General features: G+C 38.9%; 1 protein-coding gene across 2 annotated transcripts in view; it reads left to right on the top strand.

Moving 5' to 3' along the window:
* Positions 1–17,333, top strand: part of LOC309563143 (cGMP-dependent protein kinase 2-like) — a 254,121-nt gene that overhangs the window by 60,785 nt on the left and 176,003 nt on the right. For both annotated transcript variants that reach the window (XM_082267470.1, XM_082267469.1), the window contains exons 2-3: positions 12,516–13,122; positions 15,913–16,079. In XM_082267470.1, the coding sequence (XP_082123596.1) occupies positions 12,662–13,122; positions 15,913–16,079 (628 nt within the window). In that variant the 5' untranslated portion in view covers positions 12,516–12,661. The remainder of the gene's footprint in view (positions 1–12,515; positions 13,123–15,912; positions 16,080–17,333) is intronic.

The raw sequence follows: 17,333 nt of genomic DNA, 5'->3' as shown, positions 1-17,333 counted from the left end.
GCCAATAGGGTTGACATGGATATAATATACTGTATATGTGAACTAAAATGTACTTATAAATCCAATTTTGCATACACTATACACAAACCTTTTGATTTTTCCCATGTATTTCTATACAATACATATTCATTTAAAAGAGTTTATTGAATTTTAGTAACCATGAAAATTCTATTTCCTAATGAAACATTTCCGAGCATATACACGGTACAATAAGTATGATTTTCCAGTCAAGGCACCTTTAAAATTCTGCACAATCTTGAAGCACCCATTCTGAAATATAAAAAACTAAACTAATAGTTTTACATAATGTAGTGACATCTACACATGTTGGGCACCCAGCATTAGAGGCGATTCATTCTTCCAAAGCAAACACAACTTTGCACACTGGTACTGACTAGTATTCCATTGTTTCTCTTCTCCCTCAGTTTCTCTCCCCCACTCAGGGGTGGAAAACAAGAATGCTGTGTGGGCTCCTGACATCCCCCTTATTAACCAATGACATACGCAATTGGTTGTTAGGACACCAGAGGCTAAAAGGTTGTAATGGTGCAAATGGAAAACCTGTAACAAGGCTGGCTTGGTCTACCCACTGACTTATATATTATACTTGGGCAATTTTTAGGCATTCTGCCAATGCACCCCTGAAGAAACCCAAAGGCATCCCATGGTGCCTGAGCACCCTGGTTGAAAAAGGCTGTACTAGTAAATTGCTGCATGTTCAACTGCTCATTTCTTTGCAACAGATTTCCTTTAGATTAACATTTTTTTCTGACTGCATTATTTTCATAGTGCTGTTTATAGAACAATAAACCTTTTGATACCCTTTTGATACAAAAGGAAACTGAGTTTCAAAGAGTTCTACAGTTTCTGTGCTCAGTGTTCACAAGGCCCCTTGCTCTTGCTGCCAAGAGTAACAATATATATTTTCTTATTGCCAAAATTAGTTTTGTGGAGGGTTACATTATAGCATACACTATATTACCAAAAATATTGGGATGCATGCCTTTACACGCACATGAACTTTAATGGCATCCCAGTTTTAGTCCCTAGGGTTCAATATTGAGTTTGCCCACCCTTTGCAGCTATAACAGCTTCAACTCTTCTAGGAAGGCTTTTCACAAGGTTTAGGAGTGTCTATGGGAATATTTGACCATTTTTCCAGAAACGCATTTGTGAGGTCAGGAATTGATGTGAACGAGAAGGCCTGACTCGTAGTCTCCGCTCTAATTCTTCTCAAAGGTGTTGAGGTCAGGACTCTGTGTAGGCCAGTCAAGTTCCTCCACCCCAAACTCGCTCATCCATGTCTTTATGGACCTTGTTTGTGCACTGGTCCAAATCATTTGGTGGAGGTGGGGGTATGGGGTGAGGATGTTGTTCAGAGGTTGGGCTTGGCTCCTTAGTTTCAGTGAAGGGAACCTTTAAGGCATCAGCAACTCAGCATACCAGGACATTTTGGACAATTTCATGCTCCCAACTTTGTGGGAACAGTTTGGGGATGGCCCCTTCCTGTTCCAACATGACTGCGCACCAGTGCACAGAAAGGTTCATAAGGACATGTATGAGCGGGTTTGGGGTAGAGGAACTTAACTGGCCTGCACTGGCCATGTCTTTATGGACCTTGGTTTGTGCACTGGTGCAGAGTCATGAAACATGGCTAAAATACCGCATGCCTGGACCACTGCTACTTCCTTTTGTGAATTGAGTTTAATGCCTTTTCATGCGGTATTTACCAAGTGTTTTGAGCGTTTTGCGGTAAATATTGCAAAACCACATAGTGAATTGACAGTTTCAAGATAGCATGCGATATTTAGGCAAAATGTGTCCGGACATCTACATACCACATGCGAGTTGCTTTTGTGAATGAAGCCCAGTGTTTGGTATTTGGAGTTTGTGGCTGTCAGAATACAAAAGACTGGCAGGGAAGATTTGACCATCTGCTTAGTTAATGTGGACGGAGAAAGCTGTTAGAATGAGATAAATTTATTAGAAAAAAAAGATCTTTAAGTGTATGGACAGCTTTAAAATCCTAATGATAAGATTTTTGAAGAAAAAAAAATATTGTGTGTAAAAATATAAATCCACATTGGCCACTATCTTTCAGAAATTCAAAGCTTTTTCCACAATTCCATTTATAGCGGGAATCTTTCTGTAAAAAGCCTTTCCCAACATCACATATAAAGTGTGAATCCTAAAAAGCAACACTAGTAACAAAAAGCAGGTACCCTTAGGTGCATGTACATACCTGCAAAGTTTGTTTGAGCACCATGGGACCTCTGAAACCCCAGGCATTGGAAATCCAAACTTTGCTTCCAAACCTTGGCCCATTGTTTCCTGTGGCCAATTGTTTGATATAAAGCATGCACATCATGTTAGAGTACCAATAACTATGTGCAGAAGGCAGGATGGGGCTGGATTGCCATCACCTTTGGGAAACAAAAGTGGTATCTGCATATCAGAGCATGAACGGTGCTTGTGAATAGGGATGATCGAACTTTTGAAAAGTTTGGTTCGGCCAGAACATCCGAACTTCCCGAAAGTTCGGCCCGGATTTCAGAACCCCATTGAAATCAATGGGACCCGAACTTCGGTAATCAAAAAACACAATTTGTAAGCCCTAAAACCCAATAAATGCCCCTAAAAAGTCCATAGGGTTCTTGGTCATGCCCCATTAACTATTAATCACACAAAAAAGTTCTTAAAAATTGTCATTTTTGATAAAAAAAGCAAATTATTGAAAAAAAAAAAAAAAAGAGAGAGAGATTTTTTGATTTTGACTTTGGATTTAGTATCTGGGGGGGTCTAAAAAGTGTACATGTGAAGTTTCAGCTCTGTAGCATGTCCAGAACCATGAAAAAAAAAAGATAATTTTTCAGTAGAACAGGGATGTGGGACCCTCCTTTTACACCTATATGATCTTTTTTTCTGGTTCTGGACATGCTACAGAGCTGAAACTTCACAGGTACACCTTTTAGACCCCCCAGACACAAAATCACAAAAAAAAAAAGTTCTTAAAAATTGTCATTTTTGATAAAAAAAAGCCAATTATTGAAAAATTAAAAAAAAAAAAAAAAGAGATTTTTTTTTTATGGTTCTGTAGCATGTCCAGAACCATAAAAAAAAAAGGATTGTTTGTATTAGAACACTTTCAGCTCAGGGGGTTAGCTTCTCTTCTCGGTTTTCACACCTTGCCGGTTTCAAAGCAGGCATTTTTTTGGGTTCTTTGCAGTCAGGAAAAACATCTGAACTTGTGTATAGTGGTACTGTGCACAAGTTCTGATGTTTTGCCTGCCTCCAAAAACTCCCAAAAAATGCCAGCAAAAACACACCTGGGCATTTTTTTTTTTTGACGCTAGCGTTTTTTTTGGCATTTTTTGGGGTTCTTTTGAGGCAGGCAAAACATCTGAACTTGTGTATAGTGGTATATATACACACATAATTATATGTATATAGACACCTAGCCATATATAGGTGTGATAGTAGCAGAAATATATTACTGTAAATGATTTCATTAGCGCAAGCATATATTTCTGCTACTATCACACCTATATATGTCTAGGTGTGTATATAAATATATGTATGTGTGTATATACACCACTATACACAAGTTCTGATGTTTTGCCTGCCTCCAAACCCCCCAAAAAATGCCAGCAAAAACAAACCTGTGCATTTTTTTTTTTTTTGACGCTAGCGTTTTTTTGGCATTTTTTGGGGTTCTTTTGAGGCAGGCAAAACATCTGAACTTGTGTATAGTGGTATATATACACACATAATTATATGTATATAGACACCTAGCAATATATAGGTGTGATAGTAGCAGAAATATATTACTGTAAATGATTTCATTAGCACAAGCATATATTTCTGCTACTATCACACCTATATATGTCTAGGGGTATATATACAGACATATATGTATATATATACCCCCTATACACATGTTCAGATGTCATGTCTGACATCAAACATGTCCTCAAAAAAGCACTGGCAGTGGAAACCCCTGCAGCATGAAAAATGCTTGCTGGTGAGAAGCCATATTCCTGTCCCGAAGCAACTCAGAGAAATGATCATTTCTCTATAGTGGTCACCCTGCTATGGAAGGGTTTTGTCACCCTTCCATAGCAGTCACTGTCAGTTAACCCTACACTACACTACGGTCCCTTTACACTTAACACTTTCCCTACAGAAACTAAATTTTTGAAGCTAACTTAAGTGTAAAGGAGCACTCTAACTACACTGGATATCCCTTTCCTCACACTAAAAATAGCTAAATGACACTTTGTAACACATTAGAACAGAACAGCATTCCACTCTCTTCCATGTCCCGTACAAGAATGCTAGGAATTTGGCGGCGGCGATCTTATATACTGGGGGACGTATTCACTAATGATTGGTCTAGGGACCCCCTAGTCACTCCAATCACATTCCTAGAATTCTCCTGCCCCCTCAATTGGCTTTTGCTAATGGTTCTGGTCCAATCATGGGCTTTTAAAGCCCATTTCCTGAAGCATTGCATTTTGGTCGGTTCTGGTTGCCGAATTCCGAACTTTTTGGGCAAAAAGTTCTAAATTCGGCCGAACCTCGAACACCCAATGTTCGGGCCGAACCGATGGTGGACCCGAACCGTTCGATCATCCCTACTTGTGAAGACCTTGGCAGGTATTAGGAATTAGATAGATATTAGGAGCAACAATTTTTACACCAAATTGGCCAACCTACACCTGCATTTCCAACAGTTATCCATCTTAAGTGTTAATATGTATTAAAATGTACTAGGTCATTGTTGTCATTGCTGTAAAATAGTATAGACCATAAGCTTGGTGACTGCAGAGAAATTGAAGGTTACATACTAACTATGCTGCAGAACGTCTTAGGAATGCCTGCTGCAGCCTTCTCTGTTTAAGTTCCAGTGCTCGTTGTGACTTAAGACTTAAAGCAGTAGTCAAATATTGTAACAAAAATACTGAAAACAAAATGTGCATATTGGTTTTACCCTATTTTCTATAAGACATTTGTAGGCACCTACCCATTATAACATCATAGTAAATATAGCCCTGGCCATCTTCACATAATTTATGCTTTTTTTTTTTTTGTTTGCTCTGTTACCTGATTATTCACCTTGTCAATATTTTACATGTGCGGTTGTCAATGTACAATGTACCAAAAATCATTTGTTTTCTGTAACTAAAGCTGCATCATGACTGATAATAATCTTTTCACAATTGAAACTATTAGGAACCATAATGTCAAAATACTAAGGATAGTGAAGGTGTCTGAAGAAACAGCCCAGGCTTCAGAAACATTTATACTAATAACAGAATGTCCAAATGATACAGCGTGACATTTTCCTGTGCGTCTTGCTGAGTGCCTTGTAAGCCTTTTGTTATTTTATTGCAGGCTTGACTCATCACTCATTTTTAAGATATAAAAATAAGAGTATTCTTTCCCCAGCTTCCTTCTATTAGAATAAAGACAATACCCATGGCTGCTCTGAGTGTCTAATTTTTGGATGTTTTTTTTTTTATTTGTAAGTCATTTTCTGTAGAAAAGAGCAGCTATTTACAGCACACATTGTGACAGAGGTTGGGCTCAGAGGCTGGATCTTCTCCCTCTGCAGAGAAGGGCAAACTACATTGGACAAATGTGGATTTAAACCTAAACCTCAAAACGAAAAATTGTGATTATGCCATAGGTATTATGATAACATAATTGTGAGGTTGGAAACATTTTTCTTATCATCTACCTGGTTCTGATACTGCTAATTTAGAAGAAAGCAAAACAGATACCAATTTAGGCACCTGCTTATTTTCCATACATATCTTATTGACACCATCTATAGTGGTAGAAACCAGGTTTTAACAACCGTTTTGCGAAGGAGAATTTTTTTTTAGGTCAAATCATTAGAGCAGACTACTTTTAGCACCGCCTGTTCTATATGAAATTTTTTTTTCCAGCAATAATGATGAAAACAAAAGCTATACAGAAATATAGACAGTTAACCACTTTACGTCTGCTCACTGTGCTGCTACTGCGGCACAGTGGCTCGTTATCGTCTGGCGACGTAGACCTACGTCACCAGACATTTCCCTCTCTCGGCGGCGCGCGGACGCCGCCGGAGGCTCACTCCCGCTGTATTCAGTTACAGCGAGAGTCGGGCCAGGGGAGGAGCCGCGTTGATTACCGCCGCTCTTCCCCGATCGTCTGGGATCTAGTGTGGAAATCCGCCCGCTTGTGTAAACAAAGCGGGCGGATCTCCTAAGTGACAGGCAGGGTCAGATTGCAGGGTCAGATAGCTGAACCTGTGATCTGTCCCTGTGTCACTCAGTCACCTCCCCCCACAAACGTCAGTAAGCACCAAGCATACCTTAACCCCTCCCTCTCCAATAAAAATTAACCCCTTCCCTGCCAGTGTCATTTTTACAGTAACAGTGAATATGTATAGCATATACCATAAGCTTGGTGCCTGCAGAGAAATTGAAGGTTACATACTAACTATGCTGCAGAACGTCTTAGGAATGCCTGCTGCAGCCTTCTCTGTTTAAGTTCCAGTGCTCGTTGTGACTATATGAAAAAAAATTTTCAGCAATAATGATGAAAACAAAAGCTATACATGATAATAATGGCCAGAAATATAGACAGTTGAAATACAGAAGTAGTGTTCTACTATATTGGTGGACTTAGCAGAAAAATATAGAGAGAGAATCCATTGATGGTCAGCGGGAGAATCCATTGGTAGAGAAGTACCCCCTTCACACTGGTGATCTTTGGGAGAATATGTTGGTAGTCAGTGAAAGAAGAACTCCCTTACATTTGTGGTCAGTGTGAAGAATACTACAATATGTTGGGTGTAAGTGGAAGAAGCCCTCACCTTACATCGATAGTCACTGGGAGCAAGACCTCACTACATCGCTGATCAATGGGAAGAATGCACAACACTGACCAAAAATGTAAGAGGCACACTCCTCTCTGACAACCAATGGGCATTGTATTGAAGGCCAAATGGAATAATGCCCCTTTCCTTGGTGGTGAGTAGGATGAATGCCTCTTTTATTAATGGGTGGTGGTTAAAAAAAGCACCTCCTACAAACCATTAAAGAGAAAAATGGTGTCAATGAGAGGCAACAAAAGAGACTCAACTGTTTCCACATCATTGCCTGTACCAAGTGATATTGGTGTCACAACTTTACAGGTACCATCAGAAAATAAATTATTCCACCACTGCTCGCTGCTTAACCTCAGCAACCTCAGGAAGAAACCTAGGCTTCCAGAGAGGCATGGCACGGAAATAGCAGTAACATTATCATGCCTGTGGAGAGTGTGGGACGAATGTATGTTTCCAATGCTTGTTTTTATCTTTACTGCTGTAAGTAGAACCTTTTATTACACTTTTTATATGGAACTGGATGTTGCGCAATGAGTTTTGCTTTCTTCTCATTGATATGGTAAACATCCAGTCTTAGATTCCTACGGTACCTTTCCCCATTATTGTCATCTGAGAGGCGGCTGGAAAAGCCGAGGCAGGCCACACCTGTAGAGAGAGCTGAAGCTCACTAAGGCGAATACTGATCTTGATAGGTCTAATGTTCTGGTAAGAGGCTAAGCCTGTTTGATCTCTCAGAGGGAGCACCTGTGGTTCATGGCCCAAAAGGATCAGAGGAGATTTATTTTTTTGCACATTTGAAATTTCACTGTGGGATTTTTTTCTTCTTTTTTGGACTCTAATTTGATATACTAACCATAGTAACTTTCATACTGTATGAATTCTCAGGATAGTGTGGACATGTTTATGCTACTATGAAACTGCATGTTTATTATTATTATTATTATTATTTTTTATGCACTTTTTATCAAGGCGCCCAGAGATATTTATAATTTGGGTTAATATTTAACAGCGCAACTTGTTTTTTCTTTATTCCACAGAGCCCTGGTTGAGAAATGGTTTAAAATAATAACTCCATGTTTTTTTTACATTTTGGATAGAGTGAAGAATTAAACATTCTGCCTGGTATTTAATTCTGTCAAGGATTCAGTTGCGGAGATTGCCCCTATGATGCCCATCCAAGAAATGGAGGGTGCAGCTATTACCAGTTTCAACCCTTTTCTTTCCCTCTAAAAATATATATTTTTTTTTGTATACTTGTTAGAGTCATTTACTATCACGACTATCCAATCTATGCAATAGGGATACCCTTCCTGCCCTATCAAAAATACAGTAAAACATTAGTTGGTTAGGTTTTAGATAGGCTTTAATTGTGACAAATCGATACTGAACTATCCTGATTATAGCCAGGGATGAAATTTATAGTAAGAACTGCACCAATCTACCATTTCATGTGACTCACCATGCTTGTAAATCAGATGTTAAGTGGTTTTCTAGGTTTCCCATCTTTTCAGGCAATGTGTGTATATTTTTATCTTGTAAAAAGGCTATTAATGGATAAAACATGCGCCTGGCTTTATATACCCTTTTAAATGTACAGTATATATGTTTTCTGTGATTAGGTCTATGCAAATATAAAATGAATCTTTAAAGACACAAGTATGATCCATCCAAATAAAATTATTCTACAAAGCTTCATTCTGAATTTATGGTATTAATAAATATAGACTCAACTAATTTATATAAAAATGATTCAGATTTATTTAGTAGAACCATCAGAGTTAAGTTCAGAAACAGAAATAATATTTGATTGCAAAGGGTAAAGCTGATGTCTTGTCAACACATTCTGGCTTATTGCGGCCACAAAAAAAATAAAATAATAGTGCTTGAGTAAGATCAATATTGTTTGAAAGGCAAAGGCAGGCATTGGAATCTCTGACAAGCTGAAACAGTGATATGAGAAATATTATTTCTACTGCTTTACCTTGCAAGGTTCATCACAGAAGGTTTGCTTGGCTCCTTTCTGGCATTGCTGAAAGGTGCATTCAGGTCTACATGCCTTCTATACCAGAAGAACACTCTAGCTCATAAAGCATTTATAATACTGAAGCATCTTTGCAACTTAACAGAGAAGTAAGATGCTTTAGATTTTTTGGCTTAAAGCAGTGATGGTCAACTTAATTTATAAAGGACCTGATATTGTGGCGCCCGAAAATTCCAGAGGGTCGCACAATTCAAGCATGTTTCATGTGTTGAGGTGCATTGCATTGGATGGATGAATAGGCTTGGAGTAATTTTTGGTGACAGTGGCCACAATAAAAAAACTCATGCTTTGGTGTTAGTGAGCACATTAATAACTCCCAGCATTGGTGTCAGTGCCAATAAAAAAAAAAAAAAAAATCAAGATTGATGTCAGTGACCACAATAAAAGCCCCCAGCATTGGTGGTAGTGACTGCAACAACAACCCTCAGCACTGGTGTCAGTGGCCACAAAAATCCCTTGATATGGATGTTAGTGACCAAAATAATAACCCCTAGTTTTTTCGGAAAAAAAAAAATAATAACCCCTAGTATTGGTGTCATTGTCCACAATAATGACCCACAGCATTTGTGTCAGTGAATGTATTAATAACCCACAGCATTGGTGTCAGTGACCGCAATAATAACCTCAAGCGTTGTTGTCAGTGGATGCAATAATAACCCCCAGCACTGGTGTCAGTGACCGCAACAATAACCCTAAGCATTGGTGTTAGATAATACCCCAAAGCATTGGTGACAGTTACCAAAAATAATAACCCCCAGCATTGGTGTGAGTGGATGCAATAACAGCCCACATGATTAGTATCTGTGGATGCAATAATAACCCCCAGCATTGGTGTCAGTGACCACAGTAATAGACGTCAGCAATAATGTCAGTGACTGCAACAATAACCCCTAGGACTGGTGTCAGTAATGGCAATAATAACCCCAAGCATTAGTGTCAGTACAATTAAACCCTCTTTCTCAGTGGTCAGTGGAATTGCTTTTAATCCCCCTCCCTTGCACTGCCGCTCAGTTGCAGTGTCATTTAACTAAATGGTCAGCAGCAGTGTTTTTTAACCCGTCCTCGCATTGGTGGTTAGGTGCAATGTTTTTAATACTCCAATCCCTGCATTGCTGGTCAGTGCAGTGTTTTTTAAAACCACTCCCCCCTCCCCACCTTTCCTGCATTGATGGTCAGAGTTTTAGTGCCCAGTACCAGGGGCTTAAAGGGAACTTATAAGGATAGATATAAGTGCTGGCATAGCTGACTTGGTTTTAATAGTTACATAGGCAGGAGCTGGGGTTGCCACCCTTTGGTCCATGAAAACAATTTTTTTCATCAACATATTTTTCCTTCGTCATTTTTTCCTGAATTGGTGGTGGTAGTGGGGGGGGGGGGGGGGGGGTCTGTCATATAAGCTGAGTTTCAGTACAGAATATTTTTGCTCTGGGATATTATTCCTGGTTTTGAATACCTTTGATGTATGAACAGGGGTAATTAGTGTAATCCTAAGAGCAAGGATGATTACACCCCCCCCCCCCAGAACACATGACACCAATGTCAGGGAATCATGCTGTAAATCCAGCTGGGAATGATGAGGTATAATTGAAGGAAAAACATTGTTTTTTAGTTTTAGGCCCCTTTCACACTTATGCGACGCGATTTTACCGTGATTTTGTGACGCGATTTTGACGCGATTTTGACGCGATTTTGAGCAATGGCTCAGGGATATATACCTCAAAACGCATTAAAATCGTGCCAAAGTAGTGCAGGAACTACTTTGAAGTCGGAGCGACTTCAAAACGCACTGATATGAATGGGGCTCATTGAAAATAGTGGAAAACGACTTGTCATGCGATTTTGCTGGCCAAAATCGCGGGACAAGTCGCACTAGTGTGAAAGGGGCCTTAGATGGGATTAGAACCCCTGTCAAAGTTTTTAGTGCTGTCTGTACTCACTTTGTGGAGATTTGCCATTTCTATTTGTCCTGCTTACCATTATCACTGATAGCGATAGTGAAAGAAAATCCCTAATTTTGGGTTGCCACCAGAACAGGAATAGAGAGGACATTTTTAATGAAGAACCTAGCTCTGGTGACCCTGGTGACAACCTATAATTCCCTCAATTCGGAGGGTTTTTTATCCGACTTCCTGTTGTGGCTATGGGACAGAAAGTGAAGAGCAATCTTTTGAATGGGACACAGTTGGCAAAAAACTGACAGTGGTCATGACCCTCCCCTACTCTACACAACATTTTTAAAAAGTGGGCTTCAGTTCTACTTTAAGCCTAAAGTATGCTAGCTGCCAGGTGTCAGCCAACATTTGCATTCCTATTTATTTTGAATAATTTATGTCTTTACGTAATAAATATTCTTTAATATTTGGATTGTTTCCTAATGTGCCTTTTAATGTCTATAGCCAGAAGTATGCTTAGACTACAGGTGTCAGCACTCAACATGGAATCTTTATGGCTTCTGAGCGCTGCCCTATCCCAGGTACTAAAATGTGTATTGAGCTGAGTGGTTCAATACCCACAAGCACTTAGTGAAGCCGTTTGCTTTGTTCTGCACTCAATGGAATGACGCCGGTAGCATCTGAAATGCTCTTACTCTGCAGCCCTCCCCTTCCTGTCAATAGACTGACTGAATGGAGCCCTGTGACTCAGAAAAGAATTGATGCTTCAGCCAGTGTAGAAAATGTAAAACTCAAGAACACTTCTGTGTACCCAGCTATAGACCTTCAAAGAAAACAGTTGAGAGATTGTTGTACTCATCTCTAGGGATAAATAGGCTATTAGGCAAAAATTCCAACTTGGCTTAATAATTTTTACCCTAGAAGACCTCTGGGAAGTATATCTACTGGTGTCTGAGGCCCCAATAGGCTTATCAGTTGATGCTCACTGTTGGTAAAGTCACATTCATCAGACACAAATCATTTAAAGCAGTATTGAACTAAAAAGAAAAACACTTACCAATCCTTAGATGTGATAAATGTATTAGTTTCCTTTTTAGGCTTTCGTTCTTTTGTTTTCATCTAGTGATCCAGCCAGCAAGTCTGTCATTTTTTCGCATGTTCAAGCTCTCCAACAGAATGAATCAGTTTACATGGATGAGACAAACCACATACCACTGGCCAAACCTTTAACCCAAAAGGAAAAAAAAAACTGTTTGCTGTAACTGATTATAAAGTATTAATCCACTAATACATTTAACACTACCCCCCCCCCCCCCACCCCTCCACACACACACTGACTATGCTCATTCCTCCAGGATTGGGTCTCACTAATACCAGAGGTGGGTTACTGGCCAAAATACCAGGTGAAAATAGATGGGTTAAAGGCCAAAGTAAAAACGAATGCACCACCACATCTAATGATTGGTTTGGGGTTTAATACCGCTTTAATGTCTGCAGGAAATAAAGAAGAACTTTAACATGACAAGCAATGCATGCCTACATAAATCTATGCCTATTTGAGTTAATATTGTTATGCAGGATTCGTGTTTGTATTTTAAAGTATTCAATCAATGAAATCTCTTTAATTATTGTAATAAACGTTTTGCATGTTGAATTGAGCTATTTTTATTTATTGTAAATTATGTTTTTTTTTTTCTCTTAGACCATGAGTAGATTTCTGAACATGGAACTGTTATCTGTATAAACATTCTCTGTTGCAACCAACATTTGGGAGTCTTAAAAAAAAAAAAAGATCATGAGAAGAACAGACATCTAAGTGGCAGTTGAGCAAAGTACTTTTCCTTCGGGATGTACAACCAGAACAGCATGGGAAATGGAACTATCCGAGCCCCACGGAGGGAGGATAGCTGTCTCTCCTCCAGGAGGAGAGAACACTCCTCTGGGGCCTTCACTAAATTGCAGGAGACTGTGCTGCTTCTAGAAGAAGAACTGAGACAGAGATGGAAAGAACTACAAGAAAAAGACGATAAAATCCGGCAGCTCGAAAAGGAACTAGAAACAAAATCTATTCAAATAGACAAACTGCAGGATGCTATCGGTTACAACATCCAGCTGTCCCCGAAAGGTAGTCAAAAGAAAAAGCTGCTAAGTGTTATAAACCAAGGACCTGCTCAGCATAATGAGAAAGCCCCAGATGCTCATAGACGTCAGAAAGCTAAAGAAGGAGTCTCAGCAGAGCCAACTTCACGGCATTATTACAATCCTTCTTGCCAGAACCCAGATGTCACCTGTGTCCGTAAGGATTCAAGGTAAGAACATAAACTGGACACTAGGGTTTATCTGCCCATGTATTGGTTCTGCGTAACCAATAAAAATTAAAAAAGAAAAAATAGACGCAATTATTGTAATATACACAATTGTCTTGCTAACAAAGTGAACCCTTGGCTTGTAAAACAACACACTCAGTTTGAAATAGAAACGCAAGGCAAAATATTTGTCTATATACTTTATTACTAATATTATTATTATTATAAAATATAAATAACTTTTTTTTTATAAAGGATCCCAAACCTATATTCTTAGCTGAATTGAGGCTTGGAGAGGTGGGGATGGAGTTCAGCAGGAGGCAGAGAAACAGCAGTGCACTGATCTTCCCAGTAAAGAGCTGTGAAACGGGGCATGTCAGCACAGGTCTTGGCCATTGGAAGACAGGAAAAAAAACTGACCATGCTGGGAAGGATAAAGTGTTTTCAGCAATAGCTTATAGTTGCCAACATCCCTTAGTACATATATATGAAAAGGACCCACAAGAGTGGTACTTTAATTAGCAACACAAAGATGCAGAAGAATAACCCTATTAATACAGTGTGATAGAATAACAAAAAAAGATAAAAACATTTTAATGGAATTTGTGATGGCTATTCATATAAAGTGCATAATGCTACAACATGGATACAACAATGTTCCCACAGACAATAGGTCATCAGTTGGATAATTCCAAATTGGTTGACATCCAACGCATTTCAAAAACAATTTTCTTAGGGGTGTATCAAGACTAAATGGGGATTTATATTCTATTGTAATGTAATTTGGCATTATAAGAGAATAGCCATGACTAATCAGTGCTCTATATCATTGTGTTTATTTGCCAATAAGAAGCACTACAACATTATATAGAGTTGTTCCTTTCTGTGCGGCTTTCACAGTGTTTAGACACAGCAGGAGTCGGGCCGGAGGAGGAGAGGCGGCGATCGCCGCCTCTCTTCCCCGATCGTCGGGGAAAGGGTGAGAAGATCCGCTCGCTTCTGTAAACAAAGCAGGCGGATCTTCTCTGTGACAGACAGGGACAGATCACAGGATTCAGCATACCTGAACCTGCAATCTCTGTCTCTGTCACAGAACCCCCCTCCCCCCACACACGTCAGTAAGCATGAGGCATACATTTAAGCCCTTGATCACCAACAGTGTTAACCCCTTCCCTGCCAGTGTCATTGTTACAGTAACAATGCATATTTTTAGCACTGATTACTGTAGTAATGTCTACTAGTAAAATAAAAAAAAAAAAAACAATAAAAATGACAAATCTTTCCCGTAGTTAGTAAACACGATAACTTTTGTGCAAACCAATCAAAATACGCTTATATGTAGCAGAAAACAAATTAAAATGTTAAAAAATTTTGATTCATACATTTTTTTGGGGGAATGTTATATATTAGAATGTGAAAAGTATTGTTCGCTCTTTTTTTTAAAAAATGAATAATCGCACGGGTGATCAAATACCACCAAAAAAAATCTCTTATTGTGGGGAAAAAAAGGATGTAAATTTAATTTGGGTACAGCACCGCACGACCACGCAATTGTCCGTTAAATTAACGCAGTGCCGAATCGAAAAATATGGCCTGATCAGGAAGGGGGTAAAATCTTCCAGTCTTAAAGTGAATAAAAATACGCTCATTGAGAATTTTTTTGTCAAAGACATGTAGCTAAATACATTTTGGCCTAAATATATGACAAAAATGTAATATATTGGATATTTTTTAACAGTCAAAGTAGAAAATGTCAATTTTTCGCCAAATGTTTGCTCTTTTTGCTTCTTTTTTAATATCGCAAAAAATAAAAAGCGCAGAGGTGATCAAATACCACCAAAAGACAGCTCTGTTTGTGGTAAAAAAGGACATAAATTTTGTTTGGGTACAGCATTGCATGACCGAGCAATTGTCAGTTAAATTCGGGCAGTACCAAGTTGAAAAAAGTGGTCTGGTCATTGAGCAGCCAAATCTTCTGGGGCTAAGTGGCTAAAAAAAGTTGGAAAGCTGGAGGTAAACTTTAAACTACTGTTAGTTTCCAATTGGTACTAATCTTTAGGTTATGTGAGAGCTGACTCATATAATCCTAGATTCTACAGTGTGGAGCTGTGTTTGAAATATACAGGGCATAACACAGTTCTCAAAAGCTTTGAGAGATATATTTTTAATACTCTGCCATGGTTCACCATATTTAAAAAAAATTAGCACAGATGAGTCATTACTGTGTAGATAAGATACTAAGACGCCCTTTCTACCCACAGTGTCACCATGCATTGTCAAACCATTGCTCTGCCAATTGAAAAACAATTAGCTCTCTTGCTAAAAGGTTACAGTACCGCTGAGCATTTCTGATATGACGTTAATGATCATCTTCTGAAATGCCATACAGTCAAACTCCCATGAGGCCAACATTTGGAATAATTCCAGAGGCTAACAAAACAATTTCCTCATACTGCTTAAAAATATGGAACAGAACATTAGTGTCTCTGGCTCGAAATGATTACTGGGTACACCCTCCCATGTGGCGACACTTCCAACTATTCCTCTCTCGTCCTGAGGCACACTGTTGTGAAAATTATATTCACAATGACATTTATTCTCTGCTGCGTGAGAGAACAGTACAAATATTTACATTTGCCAAGCAAGGATTTGTTGCAGGCCCTCCATTAATTAGATTACTCATACCTAAAGACGCCACTTCTTTTAATTGTGATTATCTGACGATATGATAATTATAGAGTTAATTTATATGGTCAAATAAGAAATGAACACTGTATTTTTTTTTTTTTTAAGTGCTAAAAAGCTAATTACTGGAGCAATCATGAGTAATGACTTTCTACGACAGCTGGAAGCTTCACATGTACGTCGAATGGTGGACTGCATGTATGAAAGGGTGTACAGTCAATCACAGCTTGTCATTCAAGAAGGGGCAGCGGGTAACCATCTTTATGTTTTGGCAGGTAAGAAAAATTCATCAATGGGATTCGTTTTGTGTTTTAGTAAATTATTTTCACAAAGTCTCAATTTTGACACGTTCGTGGTGGTTGGACGGGTTTGTAAAAAAAATAAAAATAAAAAATTTACAGTATATGAACAGTTTGGAACTGCAAAAGATCAATATTTACTTTTTTTTCCAAAATATTTCCATTCCATATTAAAACTTGCCCTTTAGTGTCGGTTCACACTAGGGCGACACGACTTCGGGCGAGTTATGCCGTCGCCCCTGCACCGCGACTTCGGAGTGGCTTGCAATGACTTTACATAATGGAAGTCAATGCAAGTCGCTCCGATGTCGCCCCGATGTAGTACAGGAACCTTTTTCTAAGCGGAGCAACTTGAGTCGCTCCTATTAGAACGGTTCCAATTGCGCAGCATGGCCCGCTACTTGCCAGGCGACCAAGTCGCCTGACAAGTCGGAACAGTGTGAACCGGCACTTAGTAGAGATAGTTTAAAAAAAAAAAACAGGAGGAAGGATGTTTGGAAGGTTTACCATAGCAGACATATTACATGTACCAGTACCAGTGTCAAAGCTTAATTAAACAAGCTGAAGTTAGTAGATGATTAGCTACCATGCACAGCTGCACCAGATTTTGCTCTCTCCAGTTTTAGTAACTCAACCCCATAAGGATGTTATTCTCATGGGGTATATTTTTTTATATTTTCCCCCAAGATCCCTACAACTTTTACCCAAGATTCACACATTTTTAAAAGTGGATTATTCTTGTTACTCTTGACTGAAAAATATTTACAAAAATAGGTGGAAATCTTCTGAAGTATTACTAGAATTTGTGTCAACAAAGGACCTACCCATTCATGAAGTTTGCTGAGACTCCACCACTATGTGTTCACTTGCCTACAGAAATAAATTGAAATAAATAGAAATTCTAAATAAGTAGAAGTCCTATCATAAATCAAGGCCTTCATCAGCATGAGATTATATCATGTATTACAACTGCTATTCATGAGCAGTGGTTGCCTGACCGAAGTCATTTTGAGGGGAGGAAGAGCTGTACACACAGGAAAATATTTAATGATGTATCTGTAAAACATACCTGTTATGTAAGTCTATGTATGTATAGGGTTAGAAAGTGCCAGAAATTCATAAAAAAAAAAAACGTGCTTTTCATTGGAATGTACAGACCATGTCACATTAGCGATATTGTTATTAGTGTCAACTCGCCAGGAACAGGACTGCTAAACTGAAGACTCATCT

This window comes from Pelophylax lessonae (genome assembly GCF_965119305.1).
Source record: "Pelophylax lessonae genome assembly, chromosome: 9".
Taxonomy (NCBI): Eukaryota; Metazoa; Chordata; class Amphibia; order Anura; family Ranidae; genus Pelophylax; species Pelophylax lessonae.
This window is presented reverse-complemented; position numbering and strand designations above follow the sequence as displayed.